This window comes from Schistocerca americana, chromosome 8 (assembly GCF_021461395.2).
Source record: "Schistocerca americana isolate TAMUIC-IGC-003095 chromosome 8, iqSchAmer2.1, whole genome shotgun sequence".
In the NCBI taxonomy this organism is placed as follows: Eukaryota; Metazoa; Arthropoda; class Insecta; order Orthoptera; family Acrididae; genus Schistocerca; species Schistocerca americana.
Window position 1 is genome coordinate 387,619,905 of NC_060126.1, and position 16,772 is coordinate 387,636,676.

General features: G+C 38.5%; 1 protein-coding gene across 1 annotated transcript in view; it reads right to left on the reverse strand.

The window, feature by feature from the left end:
* Nucleotides 1–3,866: 3,866 nt before the first annotated feature.
* Nucleotides 3,867–16,772, reverse strand: part of LOC124545461 (lysosome membrane protein 2-like) — a 217,979-nt gene continuing 205,073 nt past the window's right edge. Inside the window, exon 10 of the mRNA XM_047124389.1 lies at nt 3,867–4,903. Within this exon, the coding sequence (XP_046980345.1) occupies nt 4,718–4,903 (186 nt within the window). The 3' untranslated portion in view covers nt 3,867–4,717. The remainder of the gene's footprint in view (nt 4,904–16,772) is intronic.

Genomic DNA, 16,772 nt, shown 5'->3' on the forward strand with positions numbered 1-16,772 from the left:
TGTTGCTCTAACGTCATGTCTTCCAAAAGTGCAGGTAAGTCGTCTATCAGGAAATGTGTGTATGGTGTGGCTGTCATGTGATTTATCAGGAACACAGGCACCATCAGCAGATCATCAGTCATATCACATCAGGCGTTCACTGAGAACCTAACTTGGGTCTTGTTTCCCTAGGGTCTTGTGGGTTCTCCATCACCCATGTATGGGAACTGAGGGTGTTCATGACACTGTGTTGTGTAAACATAGCCTCATCTGTAAATAAAGTGCACTGCATGACATCTCTAAGTACAGCCAACCATTCACAAAATAGTTGTCTGTTTACTGAGTCACTTGGATGCAGATGATGCACATGGAATGGGTACAAGGCCACAGAATTTAGTGTACACCACACTTGCATTTGTTGAATATCAAGCTAAGGGCTAATGCATCATGTGGTGGGACTCCATTGTACCAAGGCAATAACGTCTTCCCTTTCCTCAACTGACTGCATAGCCTCACACTGGGTATTGTTGCGGATTCACGTAATGTTTGAAAAACCCAGGGAAATACCCTGGCACAGAGGTTCGTCGATCAGGGAAATGTCCCTGGTATTTTGTCACAAACAACATGTCTGCGTATTTTGCTTAGGTGAACATTTGCAGCATGTTGGTATTCACAGACATGGTGGGCTTGATCAATTAAAGAATACTCAAGTACAACATGCACATTTCCTCACAACTGCTCACTCATCCAGCCCACAATTGCACACTGGGTATGTTTAAAGCTGTTGCCTCAGTGCAACTTCACAGTGCTGCCATCTGTTGGAAAACACCCACACCTCACTTAGGATGCAACAGTCATCTGTCCCACCATTATTCTGTCTGCCACGGTGCCTACGCAACATTTCATTAAGTAATAATCACATCTGTTTCATATTCATTCATGGATGTGTATTTTTCAACCCACTCCAATTCCGTAGTGATCAAAAATTGTATACATGTTCAAAGGACTTTTTTGGTTTATTTTCATGTGTGGAATAACCACACAAATCATGTGACATTCGTCCTGCACTCAGACTTCACAGTGTGATTCCTCACATACTAGAAATACAAAAATGTCTGTCACAAAATTTCATCCTGTGCACATTTCTGGCAGTAAATGGATGTTAAATATCGACAATATGGGAACACTGTAATCACATAGCTGTAGTGCTACACAGTTGATGCAGTGAATAGAATTTTGTGTTAGCAGAAAGGAGGTTAATGGTTTGATTCTGGTTCAAGACTTATTTATTTATTTTTATTTCCCAGCTTCATTCTGCCATATAACACTGTAGTATACACCATTTATTAAGCCACACATATGCAACATTTACATAGTACAGTGTTTTGTAATAGTGAACATGACAAAGACATGGTCAAACAAGTTATAAACAGACAGTTGAAAGAAATGACCTGTCATAGGACAGAATAACTACAAAAACATTATCAATTTTGAGATGCTAAAGGTTACTGCACAGTTAAATAACTCAGCATCTACTAGTCATTTGTCCTACATGCCGTATGTATGCCCAACTATAACAATTAGCAACCAGTGACAATAATAATTTCCATATTAATGACCGCATGATGCTTACAATAGAATGCATTGTCCTAAGAGCGGATGCTCAAAGCAACCTGCCTGCAAATCCAGACATTGCTATCTGTTGGATAATGCAGCTCTGGACTCTTCAGAACATGGCTGCATTCATAGATCCAAAGCAGAAGGACCATTCGCTATCAGTTCTTCCGCATGTGTTGGTGGAATAGAATACATGTGCTCCTTCAAATGTCCCCACGTGAAGAAATCCAGACGATTTAGGTCAGTGAATGAGGAGGCCATACAATTGGACCTCCTCATCCAAGCCATTTCCTTAAAAATGTTGGGTCTAAATGTCATTACATATTATTTCCAAAGTGTGGAGGTGCACCATAATGTTGGAACCATAACCTCTATCGAACTATGAGGAGGAACATCTTCCTGTGCATCAGCCAGATATCTTGAGAGGAATGGATGATACCTTCATGCAGTCAGTTGGTCAGGTAACAAGTTGGGACCCAAACTCCTATCTCCCAGTATTGTGGCCCAGACATTCATGCCAAAGCAAACTCGATATCCATGGTTGCAGGTGATTTGTCAGTTAATGTTACACCAATGATAGGATTTTGCTTGTTGAAGTCACCATCAAGAGTAAATGCTGCTTCAAACAACCAAATTACAGTGTTTAACTAATCATAATTGGTTTCCTGTTGTTGGAACCATTCGCAGAATTGCTTTCACAGATAGTGGTCTGAAGTATGAAGGTGTTACATTAAACAATAACGAAAGGAGTGCAGCACATGCTTACGCAGCATGTTAATGGCTGTGCAGTGTGGGACACACAGCTGCCTTGCAACACTATGTGTACTTCGCTGTATGCTTCCTCAGTAGCTGGAGTACACTGAATCTGTGGTTGACCTCTGTCACATGATTGTGGAAGGAGAGAACCGAAAGATGAAGTTCCAGACAACTAAACATATTTTCATCTGGGTGATGTTGACCAGGATATCTAGCAGTATATTTATGAGTGGCAACACCAGCCCAGTTATAATCTGCAATAAGGGGCAGAAGCATATGTCTGCCATACAGTTTTAGAATAACACAAGAAGAAAATACAATATGTATACAAATGTACGTGGAGCCTTTATGGGCAAATTACTCCACTAGCAACTAGTTTCTGCCAGGTGAACAGCACATACAGCATAACCAGGTAATTAGTCACAGCAGACTGTTGCACTTAACACTCATCACCTCTCTTACAACTGTTGTTTTGCGTGATTCATCACAACACTGCTAACTGTGAAATGTTCATTTTTGAATTACACTGTTTACATAATGGTAATGAATGTGATGTTTCCATATTCCCATCGATAATAATAATAAGGACACTGTTTCCCTAATGATAATAGATGTGTGGTCTTTCCATATTCCCATCAATAATAATAATAATAATAATAACAATAATAGTAACACATTGAGATATTTACTAAAAAAAGACCTAGAGGAAGACCACTGACAGATGGGACAGAGATATAAGGGAGACAGTGGGATTCAATTGGCAACAAGAAGTTCAGCATCGGAAGAACTGGAAGATCTTGCTGTGATGATTTGTTACACGACTCAAAGAGGCCACATCATTAAGTAATAGAACTGGCTGATTTTATATATACATACATTAGTGTGCTTAAGATGGTCACTGAAACATCAGTTTATTTCCCTCTAAACAGTGAAATCATTAGACCACAATTAAGCACATCTTCCAATCGTGAAGGTTAAGAATACAATTTTCATTTGCTACAGTGGTAACAACAATGTGTTGTTACAAATATATGCATGTTTATTCATTTAACTAACAACTGTGCAAGTCTAATTTTCTGTGCTTCAACCATTTTCCTGTATTCCATTTCATTTCATAATGTTGGCTGGAAACTATTATTTCTTGATTATTTCTTCTTGATTCACTTGCTTACAAAACAAAATTCTTTTTAGAGTTTTTTGTTCTATTTTCAACTCACTATCCCAGGTTCACACTTGCTGAAACAAGTCAGCACAATGTTTGAATGCTCTGCTAGAATCATAGCCATTGCACCAGAGGAATTGACACTTTTTAGTGCCATAATGAATTGTGTAATATCATTAGAGGCCATATTTTTAGAACTAATGTCTGTCTGTGGTTGATGTAATATTTGCAAAAGTAAATCTAATGTCTTTGCATTTGGTTTCTGATTAGTAAGTGCACAATAAAAATGTGAATGTACTGTAAAATGTGGCAGGATCTGCTATTGAAAGAGATCAAATGAAGTTCACAAAAGTTAATGTGTTTGGGCCATTTTATTCTTCAGTCACCAACAAGATGCTCAGCCAAAGCAATACAGTAGATTTATCACAAAGATAAATATTTGTCTTATGGAATATTTCTCATTCTCCCTAAAAGAATTATCTGAGATGTAAACATCTCAGTTTGTATGTAAAAACCTTATTTTCTGATGTATTAAGTGCTTAAAATTTGTAAAACTTATGTCTGTTGTACAAGAACAGACTGTAAAAAGGCACCTATATGTTTTAAGCTTGGTTTAAACACAGTATTGTCACTATAAGTCTGCCATCAGCTTTTGGCATCTTAAATGGGAAGTGAAACGTAACAAGAAACATGAGACATACACAAACAACAATGGAAGTCTTTGTACAAATCACAGCAATAACACAACAAAGATACATTTAGCAATAACAAGACACAACATATGATTTGTATAATACAAAAACAACGTATAGTTTGTACATTTCAAAAATATATATTACAACACAAAAATGTATTGAGCAATTATCTGAACTTGAATCTAAATGACATGTATGTTATTACTACAAAATAACTGCCTATAAGTTACTTACAGAATGACAAAAATATTTTCAAAAAATGCAATGTCATGAAAAATACTGAAATAAAGCAAACAACAGTTCATGAATAGTTTGAGACATAGTGTCATAAGAAACAAGATGCAGAGTACAAGTTTGTAGCTCACAATCCATACTCTGCAAGCATCTTCAGAATGACTGCTAATATATACCTGCATCATAATTTGAACTTTACATAAACCAGTTTTTTGCCATTATATTAACAGCCCTCTTTGATTAAAATTAATGAGTTTCACATACTGACAATAAATTATGCACTGCTGGTCGGCACTAGTATTTGACTACTCCTACACAGCCTCAGTTGTCGCCATAACAGGTACACGAAGACCAGGCTTAAAGTGGGCAGCCCATACAGCAGAATGAGTTGAAGCACACGAGCACTATACGTCACATGTACAAACAAACTTTGGAAGTCACTGGGTAAATCATCTAGGCCCTGTGAACAACAGTGATGATTATTATGTAACATATGCTTGGTAGTTAATTGTAGTACGACGAAAGTAAAATACTAACTGTAGATTCATTCATGTCAATGTATAATAAATATAAAATGAATGAAAATTTAATTATTACTGCAATAAGGGACATTCCATCTCATTAAGCAGTATATATAACAAAAGTGTGTGTGTGTGTGTGTGTGTGTGTGTGTGTGTGTGTGTGTGTGTGTGTGCGTGTGTAAGTGCTGCTAAAACTACTATTATGGCTATGGGCCAAGATGAGGCCAGTCTATGTTGTGGCTACATTGTAATCTCTAGCACCTGCTTTTTGCTACATACAGCTGTATTGTATCCACTGGAACTGCACAAATAACACAATCATAACATCAGATCTTGTCTGAACTAAAATGCAGCAGTATGACAAACCCTATTCTTCAGGACCCACAATTCTGCCCCATTTAAAATGACTTACATTCTGATACTGCACATTTGGTATTGATGAGGCACATTAAATCTCACTTTCATGTTCCCCCCTTTTCTGATGGTTCTTAATTAATTTAATGCCTTGGCATAATACTGCTTCTAAAACAAAGAATGCTGATGGGCCTACATGCATGTCATTTCCTGGCAACACAATTTAGTAAGGTACCATTAAGCTCCATTGTCAAAAAGAATTAAATTGTAATTACCCTAACAAATTTTTCAAAGGAAGGACAAATTTATTTTTAACAAAAGCTCACTGTTATGATTTCTACTAAACAGTAAGTCTCTCTGTGAACTCTTCTCATTTGTTGACCAACAAAAAATTATTCCAACATGTCCTTTGTTCCTGACTCTGCAGCTACTGCCATTGGTTATGACGGGAAAATTACTCTGCCTTGAGTAGGATACTTCACCCACATGATTATGCAAATAAATATAATTTCACAACTTCTGGTTCTAACCTTATTACTTTGCTGTGGTAGTTATTGAATAACAGCATTCTTGGATCTCCAATGCAACATATTTATTTACTTTACAGTACAAGACATGTTTCAGATTCTGCACTCATTTCTAGCCTTCTAGCATGCAGTGGTGAGAATATAAATCATACCACTTCAGTTAATGAAGTGAGGGAGATAAATTTAACATAAATGTATCTACATTTTTTCAGCCATCTCACAGGCAAATAAGCAATGTAATATTATTTGTGAAATTTTCAAGATCTCATTTAACCTGGAAACCATCAGGTTGCTGTACTCATCAGTTACTTCATCTTGTGTTATTTTTCATTGTGAACATTACCAGTGGAAAAATTGAAAAATTTGCTGCCAGAAGAGTAACAAATATTTTGATGCCCCTGGTTTGACTTCTTTAGTTGTTGCTAAGGGAATGAGATCAATATTGTGGGTGATGATGAAGACAGAAGACTGTGCTGGAACAGCATGCAAGGACTACAAGTGTATATAATCCTAGAAAGAATTGAAATATGGCTGTATCTAGTGCAGCAAACAAAATGAGTCCACTCAGTTACTTGTGTCACATACTTTGGCACATTCAAATGTTTATTAGACAATTTCTTCATTAAAGGTCGAATACAGACATTGTATATGCTACAGATACCACATATTAGTTAATCATCTGGCTCAAGTGAAAAGTCAAGCATTAGAATACAATCTCCTACACAGACACATGTTAAAGCTACTGTTTGCTATTGAAGTTTAATTTATTCACAGACTGTACTCCGTATACCACATCAGGAAGGGGATCCTTCATGGATGTGGAAGAAGTCAAGTTATACATTAACAGGCATAAGCAGCCACTGCAGATAACTTCTGTGCACTATACTAACAACTAGTTACAATTATTGTCAATATCCCCACATTCACATGAAAGAAGGAACATCAAGGTTGAATAGTTACTTTCTCTAACTGCAACTTGTTGTCCCTCACTTCCATCCACTCTTCATCCCATTAATACTCCTATTTTTCTGACAGCTATGGATGTGTATGACATGTACAGTGTGATTCCACAGCTCTACCATGTGCAGAGGTAAGAACATATCACTAAGGCCAGTCATTCTAACTGCCCCAAAGCAAACTATGGAAGGACAATATGACTGCCCACAGAGTGGAACAAAGACAGTGCACATCATGGAACCTGCCAAAGTGGACCAGCCATCTGCCACTGGAATCTGCTATCATTGCAGTGTCTCCCTCAAACTTTAGCACTACTGTTTCACTCTCTTGCATCTCATGGGCTTTGACTCCACCCACAGCACTCACCAGCAGGTGATTAATTTGGAAGCATTACCAGGGCTCATAAGAAGTATACTTGCCTGACAGACTCTAACTCCTCACCCACAGTGTTACTAATGACTGGTGATGGATTTAAATAGCTGCCTGAATATCCCCAAGAATATTTATTGTCTAGAACTACTGCATTATTTAATACATAATGTGATGTTTTCTTGGTGATAATGATGATGATGATGATTTATGGCTGATGGCACTAAACAGCAAGGTCTTAGTGCTCATGTTTTCTTGATAGAAGGATCCATTTTTATATGCATATACATCTAGCATAAAATAAGCTAGTTGTCCCTGGATGGATGTTTATCAGTTGCATTAGGTCACAGCAAATTGGTGAAGAGGATTTGAGAACTTTTTTTGCAGAAAGTAAGTCTACAGTATGCAGTGGCATAAAATTTGAAACTACAGCAGTTGTTTCAACACCTGCATGAATAGCAGCAGTTGACTTGTCCCAGGTTAGCCCCACCCACCTCATTGCAGCCCACACTTGCGCCATCTCAATATCTGATTGAAACCATGAAGACTGGAGTTCATACATAGTATGTCTGTGCAATTAATTGGGGCAGGAAATATCACTTACTCTGGAATATCACTAGCTAGCCCTCAAACAGCAACAGTAGTGGGGGAGTGGGGGGTGCAGGTAATTGGGTAAGTACATGTGTGTATTTTATTTTTTACATATATCTTGTGCATTTTCTCAAGTGTTTCGGCAGATATCTGGAATTTTTTTTTGCATTCTGTAGCTGAACTCAGTCCAAATGAATAGTGCTCAACACACCTTTCATGAGACAACTAGTATTGATGGAAAGTATCAGTTTCTTTCCTGTTACAAACAAAATGCTTATTGAAGCAGAATTATGTGTGCCTATTTGATAGAGCAGTTCCAAATTAGTCTACTGTGATATTTGTTTCATCAGTGTGCCTTAACAGGGACTCTAAAACTCAAAGAATAAAGAGCACTCCAGCAGTGACAGCAATGTCCTGGCCAGCAGTGATGGCTACCACCAAGCATGTAGCACTGCTCAGTTGGTGCTGGAGTACTGTTTATTCTTAGTGTTTTACTCTCTCTCTCTCTTAATACATATCAATAAGATGAGTACTGGACCAGACTAATTTGGGACTGCTCTATTCAATGGCCCCATAAAATTCTGATTTAAAAATAATTTTGTTTGCAGTGGGAAACAAACTGATGCTTTCTGTTGACACTGGGTGTCCCATGAAAGCTGGTATGAGCAGTAACTGTTTGGCCTGAGTCCAGCTACATAATGAAGAAGCATAATTGCAAGTATCCACCAAATCATGTGAGAAAATGAGCTTCCATGAATTAATCCTGCAAAGCATGATATAAGAGCACTGCTTGAGTTACTTTTAAACAGCTTATTTGAAAGCATTCTGAAGTATTACAGGAAAATGAACAAGTTTGAAACATCTTAATACACATAGTTTGTTTCATATGTGTGACAGTGTCCTAAATGATATTTATAAAGCATTGTTGTTGTTGTGGTCTTCAGTCCTGAGACTGGTTTGATGCAGCTCTCCATGCTACTCTATCCTGTGCAAGGTTCTTCATCTCCCAGTACCTATTGCAACCTACATCCTTCTGAATCTGCATAGTGTATTCATCTCTTGGTCTCCCTCTACGATTTTTACCCTCCACACTGCCCTCCAATACTAAATGGGTGATCCTTTGATGCCTCAGAACATGTCCTATCAACTGATCCCTTCTTCTAGTCAAGTTGTGCCACAAATTTCTCTTCTCCCCAATCCCATTCAGTACCTCCTCATTAGTTATGTGATCTACCCATCTAACCTTCAGTATTCTTCTGTAGCACCACATTTCAAAAGCTTTTATTCTCTTCTTGTCTAAACTATTTATCGTCCATGTTTCACATCCATACATGGCTACACTCCATACAAATACTTTCAGAAACGACTTCCTGACACTTAAACCAATACTCGATGTTAACAAATTTCTCTTGTTCAGAAATGCTTTCCTTGCCATTCCCAGTCTACATTTTATATCCTCTCTACTTTGACCATCATCAGTTATTTTGCTCCCCAAATAACAAAACTCCTTTACTACTTTGTGTTTCATTTCCTAATCTAATTCCCTCAGTATCACCTGACTTAATTCGACTACATTCCATTATCCTCGTTTTGCTTTTGTTGATGTTCATCCTATATCCTCCCTTCAAGACACTATCCATTCCATTCAACTTCCAAGTCCTTTGCTGTCTCTGACAGAATTACAATGTCATCGGCAAACCTCAAAGTTTTTATTTCTTCTCCATGGATTTTAATACCTACTCCGACCTTTCTTTTGTTTCATTCACTGCTTGCTCAATACACAGGTTGAATAACATTGGGAAGAGTCTACAACCCTGTCTCACTCCCTTCCCAACCACTGCTTCCCTTTCGTGTCCCTCGACTCTTATAACTGCCATCTGGTTTCTGTACAAATTGTAAATAACCTTTCGCTCCCTGTATTTTACCCCTGCCACCTCTAGAATTTGAAAGAGAGTATTCCAGTCAACATTGTCAAATGCTTTCTCTAAGTCTACAAATGCTAGAAATGTAGGTTTGCCTTTCCTTAATCTAGCTTCTAAGATAAGTCATAGGGTCAGTGTTGCCTCATGTGTTCCAGTATTTCTACGGAATCCAAACTGATCTTCCCCGAGGTCGGCTTCTACTAGTTTTTCCATTCATCTGTAAAGAATTCGCGTTAGTAGTATTTTGCAGCTGTGGCTTATTAAACTGATTGTTTGGTAATTTTCACATCTGTCAACACCTGCTTTCTTTGGGATTGAAATTATTATATTCTTCTTGAAGTCTGAGGGTATTTCACCTGTCTCATGCGTCTTCCTCACCAGATGGTAGAGTTTTGTCAGGACTGGCTCTCCCAAGGCTGTCAGTAGTTCTAATGGAATGTTGTCTTCTCCCAGTGCATTAATGAAAACATTAATATTTTCAGCCCTTTTATCTCTATTCAACACAATCCAATCAAAATATTATAAACATAATTTGCATTCAAGTAAAACCAACAATTTGTGATGGGTCCAAAATACTATTTTGATCCACTGAATCATACCAAAAATTGCTCTTCAGTGACTTTTGGAATTGTAGAAAGATACATTTGATTTGTTAGATATTTTGTAATTATGATATATGGCTTATTTGATGCCATAGGAATGATGTCATGAGCCGTCACATTAATCCATCATAGATGAATGTGGCCAGTTACAGACAGTTCTAGAGACTGTTCAATTTGTTATGACAGTTAGTAGCACACTGATTCTGATGATTTAATTCTATTAAATCATATAATGGCAACACTGACCATACCTGACAGAAGTGTACTAATAAAGGTTGGGCAAAATAAAAGTGACACAGAAAATATTTGTAGGACTCATCAGGAACTGATCCCTGTTAATGAACAGGTGAACTGATGATAAAATATTCTGTCGTGCATGACTTAATGCATCCAGAAGAACTCACCTGCTGAGTTCTGCTGGTGGTTTCTGATTGAAGTGACACCATGACTTTTTGACAGCTAGTCTTTCATTTCATCAGATGAGTCTTGATTCAGCCAGTCAGGCTATGTAAAGTCACAGAACATGTGCCATTATGTATCATAAAATCCCATCAGTAATTTGAAGAGCATTTACATAATCTCAGGATTGGTGTTTGGTATGCAATTCTGGTGTTCCCATCATAACACAGTTCTTTCACTGAGCTGTTAATGCTAACTGGTATCCCCAGAAGCTATTTAATCCAAATGTAGATCAACTCACGGATTATGAACATTTCTATGGATATTTTCAGCAGGACATAGCAACAACCAAACCTGCCTTGACAACACTGTCATGAGTGCATGAAGTGTTCAGTGAGGATGAGACAATGAGCAGAGACAGTGCTATCTCCTGGCTACCTTGACTGCCTGATCTCTCTCCCTGTGATTCTTACCAGTGGGGCAGACTGAAAGGTCAGGTGTATTCAAATAATCCTCACATACTGGTAGAGCTACAGCAGAACATTGAAAATGTTTTTGCTGCCATCCCTCAGGCAAGGCTCCTATGTTTATTTCACCATTTGATAAATTTAACACAGTGCTGTATCAATGTCAGTGGTGGCCATTTCCAGACTCATCTGTGAAGTTCATTAACAAGGGTTATTTCTACATCTATCTCATTGTAAATATTTTGCAGGCCACTATTACTTGGACTAATGGCCTTGCAGCAGTGGTAACACTGGTTCCCATCAGATCAGCGAAGTTAAGCGCTGTTGGGCTTGGCTAGCACTTGGATGGGTGACCATCCAGTCTGCTGAGCGCTGTTGGCAAGTGGGATGCACTCAACCCTTGTACGGCAAACTGAGGAGCTCCTTGATTGAGAAGTAGCAGCTCTAGTCTTGAAAATTGACATACGGCCGGGAGAGCGGTTTGCTGACCTAATGCCCCTCCATATTAAATTAGATTAGATTTACTTTCACTCAAATTGCTTCATAGTGAGGAGGTCCTCCAGGATGTAGAACATGTCAGAAATACAATAGTACATGACAAATATATACAACTGAAACAAATAAGCACAGGTCCCAAGTGGAATGATCATTTTTTAATGAACACTGTATGAAAGAATCATTTTACAAACACTAATGCACTGAATTTAAAATAAAAAAAAGTTTTTTTTTATTTATAAGGTAATAAACATGTAATAGAACTACTACAATACTTATTACAATGAACACATTGCTGCACTGAAATGGTGCAGACGCACACACACACACACACACACACACACACACACACACACACACACACACACACAAAAATCAGTTGGTTCTACTGAGAAATTCATCAATGGACTAGAAGGAGTTGGCCACCAATAAATCCTTTAGACTTCTCTTAAAATGAATTTCACAGATTGTTAAGCTTTTTATGGCTGCTGGCAAGTTATTGAAAATATGTGTCCCTGAATAATGCACACCTTTTTGTACAAGAGCAAGTGACTTTAAATCCTTGTGAAGATTATTCTTATTTCTAGTATTGATTCCATGAATTGAGCTGTTGCTTTGAAAAAGTGATATATTTTTAATGACAAATTGCATTAAGGAATAAATATATTGAGAGGCAGTAGTTAGTATCCTTAGTCCCCTAAACAGGCTTTTGCAGGATGTTCTTGAGTTCACACCACATATAATAACTCTTACTGCTCGTTTTTGTGCCCAGAAAACTTTAGCTTGGCTTGATGAATTACCCCAAAAAATAATCTCATATGACATTATGGAATGAAAGTAAGCATAGTATGCCAGCTTTTTCATTTTTATATCCCCTATGTCTGACACAATTTGCATTGCAAATAGAGATTTGTTAAGATGGTTCAGCAGTTATGGTGCGCTCCTCCCAGTTGAATTTATTATCAAGCTGTAATCCCAAGAATTTAACACTGTCCACTTCTTCTATCTGCTTGCCATCGTATGCCAGGCATATACTTGTGGGACACCGCTTACAAGTTTTGAACTGCATTTAGTGTGTTTTTTCAAAGTTTAGTGACAAAGAATTGGCTAGGAACCACTGATTAATGTCCACAAATACTGTATTAGCCAATCTTTCTAAAACTACACTTGATTTGCTATTTTTTGCAATGTTTGTATCATCAGCAAACAAAACGAATCTGCATCCGGTGATGCCTGTGGGCTGAGGATGACACAGTGGCTGGTTGGTACCATTGGGCCTTCATGGCCTGTTCAGACAGAGTTTAGTTTTATTATTACTTGGTTCATGCTGTATGTCTTTATTGGTACTGAATGATAATGAACAATTAATATGGGAAGTTCTTGTTTGTTTTTCAGTCACTTAAAATCTGCTTAAGCTTTATGTGACAACATGGCCATGAAACCTTTGACAAACCACTGCCCAAAAGGTCAAGTTCCATTTTCTGGCCTGACTGACAACCATGTCATCCTCTGCCAGTGGCATTATTGGACGCGGTATGGAGGGGAATATGATCGGCACGGCACTCTCCTGGTTACTGATGGGTTTCTTGACCTTGGAACTACTACTAATTGGTTGAGTAGATCCTCAGTTGGTTTTTTAAAGTTGAGTGCACCATGTACCAATCTTCCCACCAAGGAAAACCCTGGCAGTATCAATAATTGAACCAAGTCCTCCACAGGGCAGTCAGTTGTGCTGATCACTCAGCTATGGAGCATAAAAAAATCCACAAGAATTGTGGATATGACAATCTACTGGGGCTTGATGTTATAAAAAAACAACAACCATGCATTGGTAGAGCTCAAGATTACTGAACAACCTGTACTGTCATACTTACCATGGGCCACCAAATTTCAAGACATCAGTCAGTATTGAAAATTAACTTATGTGGTGGGTAACTGTGACAAATTGTATAAAGATATCCTCATATGAGACAGGCTGGTTCAGGACATCTCCATTTAGCAGATCCAAACTGACATCCTCAAATTACCAGTCTCAGTGGGGAGCAATGCCAGTCATTGTGCAAGCTTTCAAAATGACAAAGTGAGCCTGGATGTTGACCCTGTTGCCTGCAGACTATGCCTTTACAGCATCAGGCTCTCCTCATCCTCACCAGGCACCACAGGCCAGCTCGACCCACAAGCATCATCAGGAGTTTCCTTCCTGCCCTACCCTGCACATTTCTACCACCACGACCACAAAACTTTCATCCAATACTGGGCATCTTTTACAACTTGTGAATGGCCAGGTATTTAACCTGTTTGCTCCAGCACCAGCAGTAGAAAGGTCTCCATCACTGGTGCAAGTTGATGTCATCCAGATGACACAAGATGGGCTCTTTGTGGGTGGATATGGGTGCACATACACATCAGTTGTCACAATAATCACAGGGAGACATATAAACAACTAAGCTCCATCCCTCTCCTACCTTGTACCATTTCATTGGTAGAATACAGATGAGCAGTTCCAGGTGTTGGTGTGTGGTATGCTTTAGCCACATACAAAGCTGTCACACTTCATTTATGGTTCTTTGTAGTCCATCAACACAATGGCCTTAATATCTTTGTCATGGCTCCTTTAATGCATTTGACTGTTCCATTGCCAATCTTCCAGTAATGGCATTATAAATTAAAAAAAATAATAGTATCTGTGCTAGCTATTTTCTACCTTTTGTGTAATATTGCAAAATTGTTTAAATTATTTGGATGATCTATTTGTTACAGAAACAGACCAAGAGAACTATTTATGCAATCTGTGCTGAGTGCTCACTCAGCTACAACAGTTGGGTCTGTGTTGCAATTCACAGAAGAGCGCATTTTTCTGCCATGATGATGAATATGTATGGTATTTCATGGGCAAGGACAGTGTGTGGGCAGCAGAGATGCACACTTAAGTTATTCACAACCTTACCACACCATAGAGTCTGATATGCATGTATACAGATGTCAGTAATATCATGCTCACAAGATATGAAAAGGCAGTACATTGACAGAGCTATCATTTGTACTCAGGTGATTCATGCGGAAAGGTTTCTAATGTTATTGTGGCTGCATGACAGGAATTAACAGACTTTGAATGCAGAATGTTAATTGGAGCTAAACACTTGGGACATTACATTTCGGAAATCATTAGAAAATTTAATATTCTATGATCCACAGTGTCAAGGGTATGCCTAGAATACCACATTTCAGGTGCCACCTTTCGTTATGGACAGAGCAGTGGCCGATAGCCTTCAAGTAATTATTGAGAGCAGTGGTATTTGTGTAGATGTGTCATTGCTAACGAACAAGCAGCAATTTGTGAAACAACCTCAGAAATCAATACGGGATGTATGACAAATACATCCATTAGGAGAGTGCATTGAAATTTGGTGTTAATGGGCTATGGCAGCAGATGACTGATGTGAGTGCCTTTGCTAACAGCACATTGCCTGCAGCACCTCTCTTAGGCTCGTGCCTATATTGGTTGGAACCTGGATCACTGGAAAAGTGTGACCTGGTCAGATGAGTCCTGATTTCAGTTGGTAAAACCTGATGGTAGGGTTCGAGTTTGGAGCAGACCCAAGGGGTCAAAAAGGCACTGTGCATGCTGGTGGGGGCTCCATAACAGTGCAAGCTGTGTTTACATGGAATGGACTAGGTCATGTTGTTCAATTGAACTTATCATTCACAGTAAATGGTTATGTCTGGCTACTTGGAGGCCATTTGCAGCCATTCATTGACTTCATTTTCCCAAACACCAACGGAATTTTTGTGGGTGACAATGCGTCATGTCACAGACCAAAATTGTTCATGATTGGTTTGAAGAACATTCTGGAGAATTCAAGTGAATGATTTGCTCAACATGCACACAACCATACATTTATGGGACAAAATCAAGAGGTCAGTTCATGCCCAAAATCCTGCACCAGTTACACTTTCACTTGCTAGAGGCAGCATGGCTCAATATTTCTGCAGCAGAGCTCCAGTGGCTTGTTGAGTCCATGCTGTGTCAAGGTGCTGCACTACACTGAGCAAAACACGATACAACACCATATTAGGAGGTATCCCATGAGTTTTGCCACCTCAGTGTAGTTTTCAACACCACAGAAAGATTTCTGCAAAGTTGGCAATCTTTTTGAATGTACTTCAGAATATGAACATGCTTTTTGCATGTAAATGTATATCTATATTCTGGAAGTCACCTTATGGTGTATATCGGGGGTACTTTGTGTACCACTGTCACTTCCCCCTTTTCCTGTTCCAGTTGTGTATGGTTCATGGAAAGAACAATTGCTGGTGAGACTCCATGTGACATCAAATCTTTTTAATTTTATCTTCACAGACTTTTTGTGGGGTATATGTAGGAGAAAGCAACACATTGGTTGACTCTTCTAGGAATGTGTACTCTTGGAATTTTAACAGTAGACCCTATCATGATGCCAAATGCCTCTCTTGTTGTGTATGCCATTGGAGTTGATTGAGCTTCTCCAAGGTATTTTTGCACTAACTAAATGAGCCTGTAATGAAATGTGCTGCTCTCCTTGAGATCTTCTCTATCAATCCTATCTGGCGCATATCTCAGAATGATGAGGAGTATTCAAGATTGCTGGAATGAATGTTTTGTACGCTACTTGCTTTGTTGATGGGTTACATTCCCTAATGATTCTACCAATGATTCCCAGTTTGGTATCTACTTTACCCAAAATTAATTTTTGTATGGCTGCTCCATTTCAAATCACACCATGTGCATACTCCTAGATTTTTCCTGGAATTACTGCTTCCAGTCTTGTAATCATACAGTAAAGGAGCTTTCTGTTTATGTATTCCCAATACATTACATTTGTTTATGTTGAGAGTCAAGTGCAATTCACTGCAGTAAGTGTCAATCCTTTGCAGGTTTTCTTGCATTTCACAATAATTTTATAGGATTTCAAGTTCTCTGTGTACAACAGCATCATCCATGAAAAGCCTGATGGAACTTCTGATGTTATCTACTAAATCATTTACATATATCTTGAAAAGTAATGGTCTTATTACATGGTCTTGGGGGGCACACTCAAAGTTACTTTAATTTCTGAAGATCTCTCTCTGTTCAAAATGATGGCTG